The following is a 24169-nucleotide window of genomic DNA, read 5'->3' on the forward strand; positions in this document are numbered from 1 at the left end:
GTCAGCTCGGGGGTTTGAACTTGCAACCTTCTGGTTACTAGATGACTAGAAAGGATTCGGTTGGCCGTTTTATGTGTGGATTAATTGTCAGAGTAGAAGACCTTGTGCATTTCAGGTAAAATAACAACTCAATATTTATATCCCAGGACAAATTAGCTAGCAACAGCAAGCTAGCTAAATAGGACAAATTAGCTAGCGAGTGCAAGCTAACGAACTAAATTGCCATACATGTTAAATTATTTTCGACCTGTCCCCAAATTAATGTAATTGGTTCTGAGTTTGTGTTGATATTTTAACATGCGTGTCGTGATCGTGTTTGGTGTAGGGGGACAAAATAAATGTATGTACGATAGTGCACGCGCGCAGCCGGTTTGGGTTCCGTGTTACGGTCGGAGGCCGAGCAGTTGCCATAGCAGGCAGTGATGCAACCAGTCAGGATGCTCTCGATGGTGCAGTTGTAGAACCTTTTGAGGATCTGAGGACCAATGACAAATATTTTCAGTCTCCTGATGGGGAATAGGTTTTGTTGTGCCCGCTTCACGACTGTCATGGTGTACTTGGACCATGTTAGTTTGTTGGTGATGTGGACACCAAGGAACTTGAAGCTCTCAACCTGCTCCACAGCAGCATAGAACTTCCTTCATTCCTGATTTGGAAAATGTAGGAAAACAAATGTTTCTAGTTGCTGGTGGAACTCCGATGAGGAAATATTCAGAAATACATTTGTACCAAGTGAGAAATGCCTCTAGCATGTGTGTAGATCGATGTGTGACAAGCTGTTATCATGATGTGACCATGGCGCCTAGAAATAACTAATTCCAGCAAATATGTTGGGAAATGTAAGATGTCTGGCAGCTACAATGGTAAGAGAACTAACTCAGTGCAAAAAGTGGATTTTAAATTGTTCTGAATATTTGTTGTTATCGGGGTCCTACCGGCAAATATAGAAAATAGTATAAGACACCAGTGCCTTCCAAATCGAGAATTACATTAGTATCAATAAGTAAAGTTTGGTTGACAATTTTTGTGTCATATTTTCAATGGACCTTCTGCTATGCCTCAAGTTGAGCACTGCTTGGCTATGTCCTACTCTGATGACTAGAATGAGTATATACGCATAACCATTCACTGTGAGGGAGAGGGCATGTGAGTGAGAGATGTGTCGACAAGTTACAGGTAACATTAGAACAAGAATGGCCTACCTCCGGATAGTTCTGCCCGAACGACTGTAGTAGAAAACAAATAATATGGTTAGCCCATTCATGTACTGTAATGCCTAGGTTTGCCCATTCAGACGGTAACGCTAGCGTATTACGCCACGATCATACCAGAAGTACTTTATTTCCAATGGAACGCTGCGTTTGCCTTGCAGCATTGCGTTGTCTGGTGCATACCTTGGATTTATCGAACGTATGTATCAAACTATGCGTTGACGGCTTGGCAGAAATGGTAGTAGAAGGTGAATGTTAAACTTTTGTTACACATATCAAGATGATGCCGAGTACCATTGTGTATTAGTAAAGTTCCAAAGGTTTCTAAAACCGTATCGCAAGCCGTTATGCTAAAACGACAGATTCAATATCACTGACTGGAATAGGGCAGCACAAGCCGCAGAGAGTAAATAGACTATCAAGCTACTGTTTTTCCTTCTAATTGCAGTGACAGTTCCTCACATACGCAGATCGTTCATTCATTGTCTAACGTAAACTCGTTTCCTGCCATTTGCTGTATGATTTCACCTTGTGCCTCAATGTACGATTAACACTAGGGACATTTAGTTGAACTATTCATTGCTTCTTATTGTTTGAGGGCTAGTAGCGAACAAGCTAACGTTCGTTACGTACTAACGTTAGCTAGTATTGCTGCCTGATTACAGTATCCTCGTTTACGTGCGCTTTTGCCCCCAATCAATTATTGAAGAATGATAAATAATCATTACCGAGCAACTCTAAATTCATCGCTGAACAATTTTGATACCACGTTTATCAAAATAAACAGTCAAGTTGATGTATTCAAAACACTGGTTTGTAGCTCTGCCGTTAAAAACGTTAAAACCTAACGAAGGACCCCAAACAAAGCGATGCTGAAACTGCCCAAACAAAAATCAATGAGGAATGGATTCACTTGTCGATACTGGGGTGTTTTCGTTTAACTATTGTTACTTAGATTTGTGTACGCATGATTTAATCTACTTATTCAAAATTTGAATAAATTAACGTTATACGCAAGACCGACACAGTTGAGCTTGTGCCCATTTATTTAACAAGCCATCAATGCTTCCAGTGGACTCAAAAATTCTACCACCAGTGATCATCCGGGTCTCTCCCAAAGTAACCAATCACATGTTACACATAAAAACCGGGCGGGGATTCGGATCATCGAAATATAGGTATTACATGTCAAATAAAAATGCTCAACACATAATGAAAACTTCACCCCCAAAAAAATCATATTTAGTGCACCAAAAGCCTCTAAATATTGCACAAAGTGTTCCGGAGCCATGCCACAGAAACGTGAGTTCATGCCCAATGCGGAACGTGGAAATCCACCATTTGGATACGTCTTTTTTCTAGGTCGCTTGTTGGGACCTGTCGCTGGGAGAATAGATATTTCTAACTAGACAGTAAAGGTACTGTGGTTTGAAACTGACATCATATCTATTAATATATTTTCTATATCATGTGTTATTCACTGGAACATTGAGCATGAGCTGTAGCTAGAACAGTTATGAAACTATTTATTGCATTGGTAGAACTGTACCCTGGAAAGAAAACCCTAGACAGTTTAATTTACATTTTGAGAGACCACCCGTGGGATTTAACGACACTGTCACTGATAATCTCTACATAAGAGACATCCTTGAGTACACATTACAGGTACATTTTGGGAATTATTGGTTATCATAACACATTAGGTGTATTCCTTATAAAGTAGGGGAACATGTATTACACTTACACAAGGTACGTGTAATTTACCCGCTTCCGAGGCTGTGCATTGCCAGTTAACAAAAAAGTGATATTTCCTTGGATTAGGTATAGAATGTGTGTTTAAGTGTCTTGAGTTTTCTGAACAATTTGTGTGCAGGTATGCAATGTATATAATGCGAAAGATGCTGTGGTCAGATACTGTAACAGTCTAGCTGTTATGGTCACCAGATTGACCTACATTGTGAAATGCTCTAAACGGCCCTGTATCTGTGTGATATAACGTCTGTTTATTCAAAAATCGAGAAACTAAATTTATTGCATTTTCTTCATGCCTGCTGATAAAAACTAAAGCAATATTTTGTTATTTTTAGGAATATAATATTTTTGTTTGAATTGTCTCCAAAAATTGTTGTTGTAATTATTATTTTTAGTGAGTAGAAGGAAACTAAACTATTTTGGATGACCATATTTGTTTCAGTCCCATTTGACAGTATACATCATATAAATGTATTATATTATATACATGTCACAGAAATATGAAAATAATGTCATGGTAGAGTTGAAGACAAATGGAAGTGCTGTGAGCATTGCAAGCATTTTACATTATTTCTGACTAAAGTCTTTTTAGTGTCATGTCTCCTTGGCCAAAGCCAACAGGGAAGTGAATGGGGTTATTGTAGGGTTTTTGGATAACTGCCGAAAATAAGGTATGTGGTAAACACAGGCTTAAGAGATCTAATGTTTAGCTCTATGTGATAATCTTCATCAGCTAATGTCACTTTTTGTGAATTGTTATGCATTTACATATTCTAAACAAGAATATAAAGTACATAAATGCTTAATTCATAAAGGTAATGTTAACTGACTGATAGAACAAAATGTATAAAATCTCCTAAACCTGTGTTAACTAATCTCAGACCTTATTTTCGGAATTTGTTTCAAAAGCCCATTCTTCCTCATTAATTTCACTCATAGAAATGGCAGAATGAAACAGATGTAACTACAAGATGGGAAGCTCTATTCCAGTGTGTTTAATGACCAGTTCTCTATACTACATCTCTTTAAAGATGTAGTATAACTTGCACCCAAAAAAAATCAAACTTGCTTTTTTTTTTTTGAAGGTGACCTGTTCTCTATAGCAGGGTTTCCCGAAAACTTGGTCCTGGTTGGCACGTTTAGTTTTTCTCCCCTAGTACCACACAGCTGATTCAAACAACCAACTCATTATCAAGTTTTGATGATTTGAATCAGCTGTGTGGTGCTAGGGCTAAAAACAAAATGTGCTCCCGTGGGGGCAGGACCGAGTTTGGGAAAACCTGCACTATGGCACATATGGGGCTTCTAAACATAAAAGAAATCCCTATTTTTTTTTTCAGTCCCTGTTTCAAATATGTCCAAGAACTCCATCCACTGGTTCCGGAAAGGCAACCCTGGTTCCATGACAACCCGGCTCTGCTGGAGGCGGTGCGGGATTCAGACACGGTGCGCTGTGTCTACTTCCTGGACCCCTGGTTCGCTGGCTCCTCCAACCTGGGGGTCAACCGGTGGAGGTGAGGCAGAACTAACTTATCTATTCATCTATCAACCAACCAATCAATAAGGTTATATTGTCCCAGTAGACATAAATGCATTGTGTATGCTCTGATTGTGTTATTACAGTGTTAACTATTTAACAGTGTTGTTCAGTGTATTACAAAGTTGATGTTGTAGGCAGGGTTGTGGTCTGTCCCATTTCAATTCAAGAAGTGAATTGGAAGTCCAATTTATTGACCCAGACCAGATGTTATAGTGGTTAGTTGTAGTGATCTAGTGGTTCTCAGAAAAGCTCCCATTAGATGGTTGCCACTATCTGGCCAAGCTAGAGAAAACAGAAGTAGGCTATGGAGTGATCAGATGTGCCAGTGGAAGGCCTGGATATTGACATCCATAGATCAGGTAGTTGTATAGGCCCAACAGAGCAGGATTTCAGAAGTAGGCCTATATTGTAATTCTGTCTGCTTTGAAGATACAAGTAGTGTTAACAGCATTGTCTTCTGTATTGAAAGTTAGTGGATTCTATGTTTGCGTATTCTCCAATTATTTGCTAGGTTATTTGCACAGTTTCATTCCAAATATTACTGCTGCAACAGTAAGGACAGAATCTGTGCCTCAATGACCATAAATGCTTGAAAGGTACATGCGAAAAGGCAAATGTTTTTGTGAAATCATGCTTGTTGTGAAGGTGTGACTGGCCTCTGTGTGCTAGGCTGTTTCTGTTGTAGACCGCTCTCTCTTGTGGTGTCCTACAGTCATGCAGGTTGGGAAGGTGTGACTGGCCTCTCTCTGTGTGCTAGGCTGTTTCTGTTGTAGACCGCTCTCTCTTGTGGTGTCCTACAGTCATGCAGGTTGTGAAGGTGTGACTGGCCTCTGTGTGCTAGGCTGTTTCTGTTGTAGACCGCTCTCTCTTGTGGTGTCCTACAGTCATGCAGGTTGTGAAGGTGTGACTGGCCTGTGTGTGCTAGGCTGTTTCTGTTGTAGACCGCTCTCTCTTGTGGTGTCCTACAGTCATGCAGGTTGTGAAGGTGTGACTGGCCTCTGTGTGCTAGGCTGTTTCTGTTGTAGACCGCTCTCTCTTGTAGTGGCCTACAGTCATGCAGGTTGTGCCAGAAACCTGCACTATTATACTGTATATACGATCACCATCTTAATATTAATAATGGTCAAAGGGCGTCAGTCTGCTTCTTGGAAAGTAATTTTGTTTTTATTTATATCCTGGCCCACAACCACGTTCTTCATTCTAAATAATGTATCTTTTAGTTGCACTTATTAGGGTTTTATTCAATCATACATGGTGTCAGGTTTAACTCACAAACATGAGTCTCTTCACACTGTGAGAATACCCTTAAAGCAGTGTCCTCTCCTGCATGGCCATATAGTGACGGTTGTCCTCCCACTCCTGTGTTTCAGGTTCCTGCTGCAGTGTCTGGAAGATCTAGACACAAGCCTCCGGAAGCTCAACTCCCGTCTGTTTGTGATCCGAGGTCAGCCGGCCAACATCTTCCCCCGACTCTTTAAGGTGAGACCCCATCATCACCCCTACAGTCTTCCGCTCACCCATACGCTCTCCCCTCACCCAAACCCTCAACCCAGAGACAGCAAATACAGTTGAAGTCGGAAGTTTACATACACCTTAACCAAATACATTTAAACTCAGTTTTTCACAATTCCTGACATTTAATCCTAGTAAAAATTCCTTAGGTCAGTTAGGATCACCACTTTAATTTAAGAATGTGAAATGTCAGAATACTAGTAGAGAGTGATTTATTTCAGCTTGTATTTCTTTCATCACATTCCCAGTGGGTCAGAAGTTTACATACACCCAATTAGTATTTGGTTGCATTACCTTTAAATTGTGTAACTTAGGTAAAACATTTTGGGTAGCCATCCACAAGCTTCCCACAATAAGTTGGGTGAATTTTGGCCCATTCCTCCTGACAGAGCTGGTGTAACTGAGTCAGGTTTATAGGCCTCCTTGCTCACACACACTTTTTCAGTTCTGTCCACAAATTTTCTATAGGATTGAGGTCAGGGCTTTGTGATCGCCACTCCAATACCTTGAGTTTGTTGTCCTTAAGCCATTTTGCCACACCTTTGGAAGTATGCTTGGGGTCATTGTCCATTTGGAAGACATTTGCAACCAAGCTTTAACTTCCTGACTGATGTCTTGAGATGTTGCTTCAATATATCCACATAATTTTCCTGCCTCATGATGCCATCTATTTTGTGAAGTGCTCCAGTCCCTCCTGCAGCAAAGCACCCCCACAACATGATGCCTCCACCCCCGTGCTTCACGGTTGGGACGGTGTTCTTCGGCTTGCAAGCATCCTCCTTTTCCTTCCAAACAAAACAATGGTCATTATGGCCAAACAGTTCTATTTTTGTTTCATCAGACCAGAGGACATTTCTCAAAAAAGTACAATCTTTGTCCCCATGTGCAGTTGAAAACTGTAGTCTGGCTTTTTTATGGCGGTTTTGGAGTAGTGGATTCTTCCTTGCTGAGCGGCCTGTCAGGTTATGTCAATATAGGACTCGTTTTATTGTGGATATAGATACTTTTGTACCTGTTTCCTCCAGCATCTTCACAAGGTCCTTTGCTGTTGCTCTGGGATTGATTTGCACTTTTCGCACCAAAGTACATTCGTCTCTAGGAGACAGAATGTGTCTCCTTCCTGAGCGGTATGACGGCTGCGTGGTCCCATGGTGTTTATACTTGCATACTATTGTTTGTACAGATGAATGTGATACCTTCAGGCATTTGGAAATTGCTCTCAAGGATGAACCAGACTTGTGGAGGTCGACAATTATTTTTCTGGGGTCTTAGCTGATTTCTTTTGATTTGCCCATGATGTCAAGCAAAGAGTCACTGAGTTTGAAGGTAGGCCTTGAAATACATCCACATGTACTCCTCCAATAGGCCAATTGACATCATTTGAGTCAATCAAAAGCTTCTAAAGCCATGACATAATTTTCTGGAATTTTCCAAGCTGTTTAAAGGCCCAGTCTACTTAGTGTATGTAAACTTCTGACCTACTGGAGTTGTGATACAGTGAATTATAAGTGAAATAATCTGCCTGTAAACAATTGTTGGAAAAAATACTTGTCATGCACAAAGTAGATGCCCTAAGCGACTTGCCAAAACAATAGTTTGTTAACAAGAAATTTGTGGAGTGGTTGAAAAACAAGTTTTAATGACTCCTACCTAAGTGTATGTAAACTTCAGACTTCAACTGTATCCACCTTACTGTATCAGTGTTTGCTGTGTCCTCTCCTCTCAGGACTGGAACATCTCTCAGCTGACGTTTGAGTGTGACTCTGAGCCATTTGGTAAGGAGAGGGATGCAGCCATTAAGAAGCTGGCCACAGAGGCAGGAGTGGAGGTGGTCAGCAGGACCTCACACACACTCTACGACCTGGACAAGTGAGTGGGACACACAGATTATATTTTCACATGGAGGCTTGGATTAAACCGAGCCCTGAATTGAAACCCTCTCCTCCTCTTCTCTCTGTAGGATCATGGCGCTGAACGGGGGTCACCCTCCTCTCACCTTCAAGCGTTTCCAGATGTTGGTGGGCTCCATGCTGCCCCCGGACTCCCCAGTAGAGGCTCTGTCCCAGGCCAGCATGGGTCGATGTGTCACCCCCGTCTTAGACAACCACACGGACAAGTATGGAGTGCCCCTACTGGAGGAGCTGGGTAAGACACTTCACAATTGTTCCCATTGAAATCCATACTTGTGAAAAACACATTTTCTCAATACTTTTACCACAAGTGGCTTAACATGCTGTGTGCCTGTTTCCCTCCCCAGGCTTTGACACTGACGGCTTGGCTCCAGCTGTGTGGCCTGGAGGAGAGAGTGAAGCTCTCACCAGGGTAGAAAAACAACTTAGACCTGACCTCTCCACAGTACGTAACACACACACACACAGACTCAGACTTATGTTTTAAATCATATATGTATCATATATTAAACCTTTCTTTCTCTCCAGACATGGCAGGTGAATTTTGAGCGTCCCAGGAACACCGCCAGCCCCCTGCTCCCCAGTCCTCTGGGTCTCAGCCCCTACCTCCGCTTTGGATGTCTGTCCTGTCGACTCTTCTACAGCAAACTGGCAGAGCTGTACAATGAGGTAGTGTACATGCACACACAGCTATCCATACTGAACACTAACCCCAACTCACACCATACTGAACACTAACCCCAACTCACAATGATCACAACTATCACACAAGGTTGTTTCTATTTTTTGCTTGTGTTATATTTCTCTTCTCTGTCCTCACCTCAGGTGAAGATGAACAACAGTCCTCCTATCTCCCTCTACAACAAGCTGCTGTGGCGTGAGTTCTTCTGTACTGCTGCCACTAACAACCCTCGTTTCGACAAGATGGAGGGCAACCCCATCTGTATCCGCATCCCCTGGGACCGCAACGCAGAGGCGCTGGCCAAGTGGGCCGAGGCCAAGACGGGCTTCCCTGGATCGACGCCATCATGACCCAGCTGAGGCAGGAAGGATGGATCCACCACCTGGCCAGACACTCTGTGGCCTGCTTCCTCACCAGAGGAGACCTGTGGATCAGCTGGGAGGAGGGAATGAAGGTAATGAGGAGGGTGGAAGGAGGGATATAAGGGTTGGAGGAGAGAAGACATGTAGATTAGCTGGGAGGAGGGGATGAAAAAAAACTGTAGAGACATTATGTGTGAATGACTGTGTTGTTCTGTGTATCTGACTATGTTTACCTGTCTGTCAGGTGTTTGAGGAGCAGCTCCTGGATGCAGACTGGAGTGTGAATGCAGGCAGCTGGCTGTGTCACTCCTGCAGTTCCTTCTTCCAGCAGTTCTTCCACTGCTACTGTCCTGTGGGCTTCGGACGAAAAATAGATCCAGAAGGAGACTTCATCAGGTTGGTATATCTAAATTCACGCACACACACACACACACACACACACACGCACACACGCACGCACAACATGCGCACACACGCACGCACAACATGCACACACACACACACACAACATGCACACACACACACACACACACAACATGCACACACACACACACACACAACATGCACACACACACACTTCACACACACACACACACACACACACACACACACACACACACACACACACACACACACACACACACACACACACACACAAACAACATGCACACACACACAACACGCACACACACAAACAACATGCACAGACACACAAACATGCGCACACACACACACACACACACACACACAACATGCACACACACACACACAACATGCACACACACACACACACACACAAACAACATGCACACACACACAAACAACATGCACACACACACATCATGCGCACACACACAAAGTATCAACGCATAAAGTATCAAAATATCTGCTTTAACAAGTCATATATTAGCAAGGCTGTTCTGTAAGTCTGTCTGACTGCTGTCTGTATGTGGTGCTGAACCAACTCCTCTGGCAGTTGTGACGATGCTCTGTTTTAATTTCTTCTTCTGCTTGCAGGCGATACTTACCTGTCCTGAAAGACATGCCAGACAGGTACATCTACGACCCTTGGAACGCCCCCATAGAGGTGCAGTCGGCGGCCAGGTGTGTGGTCGGCGTGGACTACCCCAAACCCATGGTGAACCATGCAGAGGCCAGCCGACTCAACATAGAGAGGATGAGACAAATCTACCAACAGCTGTCCAGATACAGAGGACTCGGGAAGTATTTTTCTCCCTCCCTCTCTTTGTAGTGCTCTCTCTCTCGTTCTTTCTGTCTATCTCTCTCTTGCTTTCTGTCTGTCTCCTTCTATCTTTGTCGCTATCTCTCTCTTTCTCACACCTGCTCATTATTACTTGTCCTATTGAGAGTCTGAATGTGAATGCAGTCAAGCCGCTGACGTCGCCCACTACTGGTAGAAAACACAGCCATCATGGTGAGCAAGGACCATGGCCTAAAACACCTTTACTGTTGTTATCACACCATGACTGCAAAGTGAGCACACTCTAACTCCTCTTCCTCTACTCTCCTCTCACCCTCCTCTCCCACTCTCCTTTCCTCCTCCCCCTCTCTTCTCCTCTATCTAGGCCATGGTAGAGAAAACAGAAGTGTAATAGTGAACGGTGAGGAGCAGATGGGACCCAGGGGGGTTAGACCACGACCTGGACCAATATACACTCAGAATAAGACTCGACACGGTATATCATGGCAGACTAGACACGGTATATCATGGCAGACTAGACACGGTATATCATGGCAGACTAGACACGGTATATCATGGCAGACTAGACACGGTATATCATGGCAGACTAGACACGGTATATCATGGCAGACTAGACACGGTATATCATGGCAGACTAGACACGGTATATCATGGCAGACTAGACACGGTATATCATGGCAGACTAGACACGGTATATCATGGCAGACTAGACACGGTATTTCATGGCAGACTAGACACGGTATATCATGGCAGACTAGACACGGTATATCATGGCAGACTAGACACGGTATATCATGGCAGACTAGACACGGTATATCATGGCAGACTAGACACGGTATATCATGGCAGACTAGACACGGTATATCATGGCAGACTAGACACGGTATATCATGGCAGACTAGACACGGTATATCATGGCAGACTAGACACGGTATATCATGGCAGACTAGACACGGTATATCATGGCAGACTAGACACGGTATATCATGGCAGACTAGACACGGTATATCATGGCAGACTCGACACGGTATATCATGGCAGACTAGACACGGTATATCATGGCAGACTAGACACGGTATATCATGGCAGACAAGACACGGTATATCATGGCAGACTAGACACGGTATATCATGGCAGACAAGACACGGTATATCATGGCAGACTAGACACGGTATATCATGGCAGACTCGACACGGTATATCATGGCAGACTAGACACGGTATATCATGGCAGACTAGACACGGTATATCATGGCAGACTCGACACGGTATATCATGGCAGACTAGACACGGTATATCATGGCAGACTAGACACGGTATATCATGGCAGACTCGACACGGTATATAATGGCAGACTAGACACGGTATATCATGGCAGACTAGACACGGTATATTATGGCAGACTAGACACGGTATATCATGGCAGACTCAACACGGTATATCATGGCAGACTAGACACGGTATATCATGGCAGACAAGACACGGTATATCATGGCAGACTCGACACGGTATATCATGGCAGACTCGACACGGTATATCATGGCAGACTAGACACGGTATATCATGGCAGACTAGACACGGTATATCATGGCAGACAAGACACGGTATATCATGGCAGACTAGACACGGTATATCATGGCAGACAAGACACGGTATATCATGGCAGACTAGACACGGTATATCATGGCAGACTAGACACGATATATCATGGCAGACTAGACACGGTATATCATGGCAGACTAGACACGGTATATCATGGCAGACTAGACACGGTATATCATGGCAGACTAGACACGGTATATCATGGCAGACTAGACACGGTATATCATGGCAGACTAGACACGGTATATCATGGCAGACTAGACACGGTATATCATGGCAGACTAGACACGGTATATCATGGCAGACTAGACACGGTATATCATGGCAGACTCGACACGGTATATCATGGCAGACTCGACACGGTATATCATGGCAGACTAGACACGGTATATCATGGCAGACTAGACACGGTATATCATGGCAGACAAGACACGGTATATCATGGCAGACTAGACACGGTATATCATGGCAGACAAGACACGGTATATCATGGCAGACTAGACACGGTATATCATGGCAGACTCGACACGGTATATCATGGCAGACTAGACACGGTATATCATGGCAGACTAGACACGGTATATCATGGCAGACTCGACACGGTATATCATGGCAGACTAGACACGGTATATCATGGCAGACTAGACACGGTATATCATGGCAGACTCGACACGGTATATCATGGCAGACTAGACACGGTATATCATGGCAGACTAGACACGGTATATTATGGCAGACTAGACACGGTATATCATGGCAGACTAGACACGGTATATTATGGCAGACTAGACACGGTATATCATGGCAGACTCGACACGGTATATCATGGCAGACTAGACACGGTATATCATGGCAGACAAGACACGGTATATCATGGCAGACTCGACACGGTATATCATGGCAGACTCGACACGGTATATCATGGCAGACTAGACACGGTATATCATGGCAGACTAGACACGGTATATCATGGCAGACAAGACACGGTATATCATGGCAGACTAGACACGGTATATCATGGCAGACAAGACACGGTATATCATGGCAGACTAGACACGGTATATCATGGCAGACTAGACACGATATATCATGGCAGACTAGACACGGTATATCATGGCAGACTAGACACGGTATATCATGGCAGACTAGACACGGTATATCATGGCAGACAAGACACGGTATATCATGGCAGACTCGACACGGTATATCATGGCAGACTAGACACGGTATATCATGGCAGACTAGACACGGTATATCATGGCAGACTAGACACGGTATATCATGGCAGACTAGACACGGTATATCATGGCAGACTAGACACGGTATATCATGGCAGACAAGACACGGTATATCATGGCAGACTAGACACGGTATATCATGGCAGACTAGACACGGTATATCATGGCAGACTAGACACGGTATATCATGGCAGACTAGACACGGTATATCATGGCAGACTAGACACTGTATATCATGGCAGACTAGACACGGTATATCATGGCAGACTAGACACGGTATATCATGGCAGACTAGACACGGTATATCATGGCAGACTAGACACGGTATATCATGGCAGACTAGACACGGTATATCATGGCAGACTAGACACGGTATATCATGGCAGACAAGACACGGTATATCATGGCAGACTAGACACGGTATATCATGGCAGACTAGACACGGTATATCATGGCAGACTAGACACGGTATATCATGGCAGACTAGACACGGTATATCATGGCAGACTAGACACGGTATATCATGGCAGACTAGACACGGTATATCATGGCAGACAAGACACGGTATATCATGGCAGACTAGACACGGTATATCATGGCAGACTAGACACGGTATATCATGGCAGACTAGACACGGTATATCATGGCAGACTAGACACGGCAAATATATCATAGCCTTCCCATCACAGCATAGCCTTCCCATCATTCTCCAACTTCAAATCCAAGATGGCAGCATGTCAAGTCGTTTGTCTGTGACTAGTACATTTTAACCTATCGACCTCAACACCCAATCTACTCACACGCGCAAACACTCACATTCAGACTCATACATACACGCTGTCTCTCTCTCTCCCTTTACCTTCGTTGGCCTCTAATTTTTATTTATTTTTGTCAGAGAAAATGACTGTTTTCGTGGTATTGCTTTGTGCACTGACTTTACTGAACTCTGGAGAAAATGAACATTGTCGCTGGGTGAGTACATCTGACAATGTGCTCTCCCGTCCATTAGACATTTTGTCTGCAGGAACTCGCTCTTTTTCACTCGGTCCACTCGTCCAAGTGCCGATGTATTTGTGGCATGATGTGAACAGTACGAATTTGTGTCACTACCACAGTCTGATGGTTTTAAATTACTGTTTTGTATTGTCTGGAAACTCACTTGTAGAATTTGCTCTCTTAAAAAAGAGAAGCCGTGCAAGGTTATTAAACAGAGGTGCCTAGTTATTCTTCTTTTGTTGATATCAGGTAACGTGCAACCTAACCCTGGCCCTGATATGCAATGTCTCCAAACCCCCTCTGATTTTAAATCTAGATCTGGTTTTTGTATGTTTCACTTAAATGTATGCAGCCTGTTGTCAAAAATTGATGGGGTTATGATTTGGGCTAAATCAACTGATGCTGATGTAATTGTGTTTTCTGAAACCTGGTTGAGCAAGTCTGTTTTTGATAAGGATATTTGTATAAGAGGTTACAATGTTTATCGCACTGATCGGGTTAAGAAAGGTGGGGGTGTGGCTATATATGTCAAATCTAAATTCCATGTAAGTGTGGCAAAGTCTGAAACTATTTGTAAACAGTTTGAATTTCATGCTTTGAATATTGAGGTTTCAAAGGGTCTCTCTATAACTGTGATTGGCTGTTATAGACCCCCTCTGCTCTCTATAACTGTGATTGGCTGTTATAGACCCCCCTCTGCTCTCTATAACTGTGATTGCCAGTTATAGACCCCCCTCTGCTCTCTATAACTGTGATTGGCTGTTATAGACCCCCCTCTGCTCTCTATAACTGTGATTGGCTGTTATAGACCCCCCTCTGCTCTCTATAACTGTGATTGGCTGTTATAGACCCCCCTCTGCTCTCTATAACTGTGATTGCCAGTTATAGACCCCCCTCTGCTCTCTATAACTGTGATTGGCTGTTATAGACCCCCCTCTGCTCTCTATAACTGTGATTGGCTGTTATAGACCCCCCTCTGCTCTCTATAACTGTGATTGGCTGTTATAGACCCCCCTCTGCTCTCTATAACTGTGATTGGCTGTTATAAACCCCCCTCTGCTCTCTATAACTGTGATTGGCTGTTATAGACCCCCCTCTGCTCTCTATAACTGTGATTGCCAGTTATAGACCCCCCTCTGCTCTCTATAACTGTGATTGCCAGTTATAGACCCCCCTCTGCTCTCTGTGATGCATTTTCTTCTCTGATGCACCTTATGTCTAAACTTGTTTATTTTGAAATGATATTGATTGGTGATTGTAACTGGTGTTGGTTAAAGCCTGAGTCTGATGATTTAAAAATGTATTGTAATTCTATGAATCTTACCCAGTTGATTATCTCACCCACTCGCCCAAATCTCAAATGTCCAGATAAATCTACCCTGATTGATTTGATATTGACAAATGTTCCACATAAATATTCTGTGGTTGGTGTTTTTTGTAATGATTTAAGTGACCATTATGCTGTTGTTGCTGTTAAAAATACTATGGTTCCAAAGACACACCCACATTTTATTCGTGAGAGAAATTTGAAGTGTTTTAATGAGCAGGCTTTCTTTCATGATTTGTTTTATTTTGACTGGAGCAGATTGAGCTTATCCCTGATGTGGAACCTGCCTGGAAATTCTTTCATGATGGTTTTTCCCAAATAGTAAACAAACATGCCCCATTCCGCAGGTTCAGGGTTTATGGCGGGATAATCCATGGTTTTCTTCTGACCTGTCTTGTATTATTCACAACCGTAATCTAGCCTGGGCTAAAGCAAGGAAATCATGTTCTGATGCTGATTGCCTTATTTTTAGGCAGATACGAAACAAGTGTTATTTTCTTCTCAGGAAGGCCAAGTCTGAATATTTTATGTCTGTTACCACTGATAACCTGAATGATCCTAGAAAGTTTTGGAAGGCTATTAAGTCTATGTCTGGTAACAGTAATGTTAATGAATTACCGTCATGTGTTTTGAAGGACTCTGTTGCTGTATATGACAAAACTGAAATGCTGAATTGTTTCAATGAGCACATTGTATCATCTGGTAGGCTGTTTGATTCAGTGTCCTCTGTCTCTGCACAACCCTGTGTGGATGAATCAGTGAGAGCTGGTCAAACGTTTAGCTTTTTGCCATTCTCAGTGCAGGTGGTACATAAAGCCCTGGAATCCTTAGATCAGAGAACGCCTGCAGGTCCTGATCTTTTGGATCCCTGCTTTTTAAATCTGGCAGCTGATTTCATGGCTGAACCACTTACATCTCTGTTCGATCTAACCCTGGAATGTAATGAAATTCCAAAGATCTGGAAATCAGCATTTTCTCCTACCACTTATAAAAGGGGGAGATCCAGCTCTTTTAAATAATTATAGGCCAATCTCAAAGCTGTCACCCCTGGTGAAAATACTTGAAACCCTTGTAAGTGAACAGCTAAAATACTTTTTATTTACTAGCTCTATTTTATCAATGTACCAATCAGGCTTCAGGAAGAAGCATAGCACAATTACAGCAGCCATGAAGGTTTTAAATGATATCACTGAAGCCATTGACAAAAAATAGCACTGTCTCACTTTTTATTGATCTCTCTTAGGCTTTTGATACAGTTGATCATGCTATACTAAGGCAGAGATTGTCGAGTGTAGGTCTTTCTTAGTTAGCAAACCATGCAACTGCATGCTATCTGTCTGATAGAACTCAGTGCCCTCAATTTGATGGGCTTATGTCTGTTAAATTGTCTGTCTTGAATGGTGTGCCCCAAGGCTCTGTACTTGGTCCTCTCTTATTCACTATTTATATAAATGATTTAGACAAAAATCTCCAAAATGCACAACTTCATTTTTATGCTGTTGATACTGTTATTTACTGTTGTGCCTCGTCTTACAAAAGCTTTCCAGAACATGCAAACTTTATACTGTTCAACATACCTTGTGTCAATTGAAGCGTATCCTCAATACTGACAAAACTAAACTAATGGTGTTTTCTAATGCAAGAAATAGACCTCTGAACCTTTCACCTATTACTACCTGTCAGGGCAAGGAGATTGAGGTTGTAACCTCATATAAATATCTTGGAATTTTAATTGATGACGGCCTCTCTTTTAAATTGCATATTCAACAATTTACAAATAAAATGAAACTAAAATTGGGATTTTATTTTAGGAATAAGGCCTGTTTTTCTTTTGAAGCCAGAAGGAGGCTAGTATCAGCTACATTTATGCCTTTACTAGACTATGGGGATATTTTATATATGAATGCTTCCGCTCAGTGTTTGAGATCAATTGACACCCTTTACCACGGCACTTTGAGATTTATTTTAAACTGCAAAACCCTTACGCACCACTGCACTTTGTATACCAGGGTTGGCTGGCCTTCTCTTGTCACTGGTCTACTTTTATTTACAAAGTAATTTTGGGTTTACTACCTTTTTATTTGTGCATTTTTATTGTTCAGAAATGTGGTGGGTACTCTCTTCGTTCGCTGGACTTTATCCTGCTAACTGTTCCAAATGTCCGAACTGAATTTGGTAAAAGGGCTTTTATGTACTCTGCACCATGGTCTTGGAACGCCTTACAAAATACTTTTAAACTGGAAGAACTTGTCCCGATTGGTGTTTTTAAATCACTGATGAAGGATTTTGAGGTTGATTCCCTGACCAGTCAATGTTTTTAATTTGCTGTTTTATACTCTTGTGAATTCAATGGTTTTTACTAGATTACTTGTAGTTTTTCATGTTGTCTGTCTGTAATGACTTGGTGCTGCCTATCTTGGCCAGGGCGCTCTTGAAAAATAGATTTTAATCTCAATGAGCCCTTCCTGGTTAAATAAAGGTTAAAAAAATTAATCAAATATCATATCAGACTAGACACGGGATATCATATCAAACTAGAGACAGTATATTTCTGTTTTTCTCTTTGTCACTGCAGGCTGTGGAATGGCGCACACAGAACAGGCCCAATCGTCCAATCAGGAACTCTGTCGGACAGGATGTGCCCATGACTTTGCTGTGCCTCAGTATCCAGGTTATCTGGTCCGGGGCCAGGCCGGGTGCAGGTCTAGGAAGAGGAGACGGGAGTTGGAACAGGAAGTGGTCGGAGGCAACGACTCTCTGTCTTACGCCTTCAAGTTGCAGCGACACAATAAACAGGTAAGTCAGGGGTGAATGTGTGTGTTAACATAGACTGTAGAAAACAGAATATAATGTACCTGGGGGGGATCGATAAGTTATAAAAAAAATCTGAATATTCATGTTTCTGAGTTCATGAAGTTAGACTTTTAGGAGTCATTTAGCAGACGCTCTAATCCAGAGAGACTTAGTTTGTGCATTCATCTTAAAATAGCTAGGTGGAACAACCACACATCACAGTCATAGTAAGTAAAATTTTCCTCAATAATGTAGCTATCAGCAAAGTGTGAGCTAGTAGGGGGAAAAGTCCAGGGTTTTTTATTTTTTATTTTACACTCAGTTTATCAGTGATTCTGCATTGTGATACTGTAAACCCATCTGGTATTTACTTAGTAAAGCATAATAATAATGTCCTTTGTTCTGTGTTTCAGAAGAGTACGGGTCAGCAGGATGAGAGGATGGCTGTGTCTTCATAAGCTGCTGCCGTCATAGATGGATATTATTATACATACTGTACATAGATGTTTAAAAAAATATTTTACATTTTTGTATCAAGGAAAAGCCTCTGTTCCTGTATGAGATGTGACATGAAAGTCCCTGAGTCTGTTTTCAGATTTGTGATCTCAAAAATGTTAACATCAGTTTGGATTTATCGTAATCTAATTTTTGGAGCCCAAGGTTAGGACTCTAAATTCCTCACATAGGTTGAACATAACTGATGATGTAAATGTCAGTAAGACTGTAGCTTTACTTCTGTACTGTATGTGTGAAACAGCCTGAAGACAAATTCCATCTGGAATTATTCTGACAGAGCAGACAGACGAATAATATAACCATTTCACAGGAGACCTGATATTTAGATCTGGATCACCCATTACCTTTAGTGTTTACCTTTGACCTCTAACCCTGAGGATCGCAGCAAGTGGATTGGTCAAATCAAACCAGCTGCTCTCTGTAGCGAAAGTGTGTGTAATAGCATATGGCTGTCCATGTTATTTTCCCGTGTTTCTTCATTTCTCCTAAAATGGAGGGTGAAGAATGAATGCTATTCTGGGTATAGAATATGAAGTGCCAAGACGAGGTCAGTGGTACTTCTATTGGTAGACCAGTGTCCTATACTAGACAGTATTAGACACAGCAGTAATGTTCCATCTATCCAGCAGTCTGCTGGAGACACCTCCGTTGAAAAAACCTTAGATTCACCAGATTCTGAAATATGTATAACCATTACATTCCTTAATACTGTTTTCCAGTGTAATGTCAACTCGCTCAAATGTAATATCAGTGACCAGCAGGCAGGACGTCAATCCTCAGTTTGAAAATGCTAGTGTATGTTATGTTGACATAAATAACAGTATGTTGTTTTTGTACATGTTTTTTTCCCTCTGGCACTTTGTATGGCTGCTTTTGTTTTTACAGAATTACCAAAATAGCCTTCAGATATATGTTCAAATGTGTATTGTATATACAGTAAACCTCTCTCTGCTTGTCTATGTAGACTATTCTATTTCAACTGAAATTAAATGGTTGAAACAACTCTTTACTACACAACTTTTCAATGTTTCCATCTTGTCCAATTTCTAAGGGTATTTTAATTTCTGTTTAGGAATCTGCAACATTTGATTAATATTTCATAAGAGATATTGGTAATAAAGTTATTACAATCATTTAGCTGGGGCACTCATTCTCCTGTGTTTGGAAATAGTTGACTTGAGAGACCATCTTGGTTCCAGACTAACACCAAGGATCTGGAGCAGGCAAGCATCTGTAAACATCCCTCCCTGAGACAACATACAAGACACCATTGGTTTATCAGCAACCTGTTGAAAAAGACGTGATTTGTCATTTAGCACACATCTCCTTTTGGTACATGTAGAGCAGTAAAAATAACTGTCAGGAGAGGATTCTATATCTTGTCTGGCTGGTTGCCAGTTAGTTTGAGCTATAGACTAGTCAACCTGTTGTCTTGTCCATAGTGATGTAGTGCTGTGTCATGCAGCAACAGTCTGGCACCCAGGCTAATAATAGGACTCCATATTGACCCAAACACTCAGACCCTTGAGGATCAGCAACACTCAGCCTTTCAACATGGCAACATAGACATTACACAAACACAAGAGTATGCCATTAGAGAAATGCAGTTCCCAATGGACTACCCTCATCTAGTGGTGGTACCAAAGACCGTGGATAAATGATGTCCTACTCAGGCAGTTAACCATTGAACAAAAATGGTCTGTTTAACAGAGTGGCTCTCCCATAGGCACCAATGCAATAGCAGCTGGGTCTGGTCTGCTTAGTTCATTGACCAATCATTTAGCAAAGGAACAAATTTGGGCAGCCTTTGACTTGAAACCACAAGGTACATCACGTTGTGAATAAGACAGAGGCAAAGTTAAATTTCCCTATGACACTTTAATACCATGTGAATGTCTTGTTTACTTTCTGACATCAGCATTCTCTACCAGCAACAGCCCAGTCATGGCAGAATGCAGACAAACAAACCCAAAATGTTGCATTGAAATGCTGAATTTCCATAGAAATGTTCACATAAACATAAAGGGCCAAAACAGACAGACAGTAGAGAAACTAGCCCTTCATCAATAAATATATATTTTTTAATATAAAATTGATGACATTTCCAGTTCATATATGAATCAATTGAAAAACGAAGGTCAAAGTTATCATAATGCCACCACCGCAACCTAACAGGGCCCTTGTCTCTCTCGGGATCATACCACCTCCAACTCTTATTTTGTAAATGCTATCAAACTATTTTCAAAAGTCCCAAACAGCTATATCTTCAACACATGTTCACTGTAGCATTTTGAAACGAGCAATGTTCTGTGTTAGGACAGCTCTCACAAAAGATCAAACAAAAAATACCAGCACATCATAAACCAGGCTTTAGTTGGCTGGAGAAGAACCCAGCTTAGCATGTCTGTCTCGAACTGCTAGACAATGTCTTAAGGCTTCAGGGGGCCATGTTGTATTGGATGACAAGCCCCTGTACACATTGCACAGCAAAATTGTGTTGAAGGCAAACGGAGGGGGGTAAGGACAGCAGAAAAAGGGGACGTATGTGACCCCTGCCCTGAATAACATGAATCTCCCTCAACACCAGCTACGTTTCCATCCAATTGGCGACAGATTTTGATGCGAATATTCAAATAAAGAAAACACGCGTTTCCACCAAACATACCTGTTGCAGATAAGTTAGTGTGTGATGACGTAGTGCACACAAAATGGACTTTTCCCTTGAAGTTTTCATATACCAATAAAAATCTCAAGTTCAATGTTTCTTCGCATTTTCAACTACCTATAGTTGTCAGAATAACAGTTGCGTTAAATAGCAAATGACCAAAACTACCTGTTTCCATCACAGCTGTCGTGATTTCAAAATGTTTATACGATATGACTTTGCATAAAAACATGGTTACAGACTAGAGAACAAAACAAAAAAAGGGGAGGCTACAGAAGGCACTACTGAACAAGTTCCCTAAGTACAACTTAGTGAATGTGCTGTACAAACTAACAGAAGAAAAATACATGTCCATTGAACTTTGAAAACACGGTGACTAGCTTTGTCTCAACTCATCACATCCTCTTATGGCTCAGTCGGGGGGGGGGGGCAATGCATTGTGTGTTGTGTCCATCATCTCCTCCTCCTCACTCTGCCTTGTCCTTAGTCTTGGATCTGAACGGAACTTTGCTGGCTACAGTGGAACCCACCGATGACACGCCCCCAGCAACCGATGACACGCCCCCAGCAACCCCTTTAACCAGGCCGACGCCCATTGAGGGGACAGAGGTGACTGCTGATTTGGTGTACTCCAGACTCTTCCCACCCAGCCAGGCGACTCCTCCTACCGTGGCGCCCACCATCGTTTTACTGGCGCTGAACAGGCCACCCCCGACCCGCCAGATCACACCTGGCTGGGCCACGGGGTGCTCCTTCCCTTCATCCTTTCCCTCATCTAGAAGAAAGAGATAGCTTTTAGAAAGACCACACATAAAACACCTCGGTAGAGCTTCAGAAAGAGACAGACCATTTTTATGAGACTGACAATTACCAGCGTGTGAGAGACCAGACAGAAAACAGGTTGTGCTTGGATATAGACACTCAAGAGGCTGCTTTTTAGAAATAGGCTTATACCTACACACATTCAATCATATTGTTAAACAATAGCAACATGTCAATACTTTGAGGTATTCTACATAATGCACTTACTGAGAAATCTTTCCACAAGATGGTTGTACTGCGTGTCAGTCTCTTACCCTTCCTCTTGCACAAACAAATATATTCCCTTGATACATCTCTCAAGTTGCTTAAATAGCAACAGCCAACCCTTTACCCTGAATTGCACCATATCCCAGATGATTAAAGGGTCCCTTGACAAACTGGCACTTTAAAAATGGCCACCAAGGCTGATGCAGCAGAGAAAGATTACACAATGCAGAGTGCACTGTTGATGTGTTCTGTGCCTAGTTACCTGATGTGGGGTCATTTTCAGTGGGCTCCAGTTCTTCTCCAATAAGACAACCTTCAGGCTGGGGCTCTGGGGTGGCATTCACCTTCTGACACAGAAAAAAATAAAATAATATATATACATACACACATACACAATTTTATATATAATTGATACACGTAGTATATCTTAGTTGTTAAACCACCACTAGCCCTATAAGCAATAGACAACATCTCTGCAGGCTAAGTCAAAAGAGTATTATCAAACTCACTTGGAAATACATGTCTCAATAGAAATAAGTGCACATTTTCTGATCCAAAATGTTCGCTGCCACGTTGTGGGTGCGTTCAGGCTTTACCCTGTAGGCCTACTGGGCAGCCATGAAAAACGTTCTACGTGCATAATACGTAGGTTAAGTAACAGCATATTAGAAAGGCTATTATTGAGGCTTCCTTGCGCAAAACGTTCAATTTGACGGGGCCCGTCAAGCAAACAATGTTCAAAACCTGTGCTTGTTGATCTTAAAAGTTAATGCTCTTGTTGTAAAACAATAGGCTATAACCCTTGGTTGTTTCGTGTAGATTAATGCCCCTTTGTTAATCAAAAGACAAATAAAGAGAGCCAAGGCAACAGGTTTTTAAAAACAAGGCTCTTAAAAAGTCTCCCCGCCGTGAAAGCTCTTCTCTGTTTGGAATGCTGCGCTGAGTGAATAACACTCACGAAAAGTGGATAACGAACAGCAAAACGTCAATCATATTCGCTTTTACTATATTTATTTTTAGTTTAACCTGTTGTGTAAAACGACTAGCTGTGCATCACTCTGGATCTAATCAATTCGGTTTGGCATTTCGTTCGTACGCAATGGTTTATCATACCCCAATCTATATGCAGTATCACTTTACTTGTCGAAACACTTAGGAATGCATTGTGAAAATGAAATCGATATAATAGGCCAAACAAATCCTTACCTTCACCATGTTTCCAGTACTTTCCGATTGCCGCTTGCAGAAGAGAATGAATGCTACGTCTTCAAGAAAAACGCACCTGAGACAAAGAATAACTGGTGCGCTCGTTTGTCTCCTTGAGAAATACTATCGCAATGTTCCGCCTCTGAGTTCTTACTTTTGTTAAAAAATATATATTAAACGCTGCTCTTTACGAATAACGCATTGCCCTCTATTTCAACGCACGTATAATCCTACTTGTGAGGCTTCAAACTTTTCCTAAAAAAAAAAAAAAGTATACGGTTTATCTTGTTGGTTCTGCCGACGTGGCGCCTCAACTAGAGCTCGTTTGCTCTGGATCTCCGGATCTTGCGTCACCTAAAACGGGCTGCGGCCTGTTTCTCTTCATGAGTGCTACACTTCTTACGTGTACTACATGGACTACATATTTACTTTTTCAGGCTTCACTTAAAGAGAAAATGACAAACTGTTATGTAATATGGACGAATTTTAATTGACCCTTTGGACTATAGCTATCAAAAAAATCACGACATGGCATATAATTCATAAGAATCAGTACATGTTTTATATTTTGGTAATACATTCATTCAACTAAATAACAACAGGTGAG

The 24169-nt window shown here is 42.1% G+C and overlaps 1 protein-coding gene and 1 pseudogene across 2 annotated transcripts; one reads left to right on the top strand and one right to left on the bottom strand.

Annotated features, from left to right (window-relative positions):
- Nucleotides 1-4317: 4317 nt before the first annotated feature.
- LOC110528378 lies at nt 4318-19664 on the top strand (annotated as a pseudogene).
- An 860-nt stretch (nt 19665-20524) lies between these two features.
- LOC110528377 (transmembrane protein 263) lies at nt 20525-23948 on the bottom strand. 2 transcript variants are annotated; one of them, XM_021610398.2, is made up of 3 exons: nt 23563-23948; nt 22619-22700; nt 20525-22102 (listed from the first exon to the last, which is right to left on the bottom strand). In XM_021610398.2, the coding sequence occupies exons 1-3, from the start codon at nt 23569-23571 to the stop codon at nt 21795-21797; spliced, it is 399 nt and encodes a 132-aa protein (XP_021466073.1). In that variant the 5' UTR covers nt 23572-23948; the 3' UTR covers nt 20525-21794. The 2 variants fall into 2 exon arrangements, with proteins under 2 accessions (XP_021466073.1, XP_021466072.1); XM_021610397.2 differs by having other exon boundaries at nt 22619-22703; nt 23563-23938.
- Nucleotides 23949-24169: the final 221 nt, after the last annotated feature.

This window comes from Oncorhynchus mykiss, chromosome 7 (assembly GCF_013265735.2).
Source record: "Oncorhynchus mykiss isolate Arlee chromosome 7, USDA_OmykA_1.1, whole genome shotgun sequence".
Classification (NCBI taxonomy): domain Eukaryota; kingdom Metazoa; phylum Chordata; class Actinopteri; order Salmoniformes; family Salmonidae; genus Oncorhynchus; species Oncorhynchus mykiss.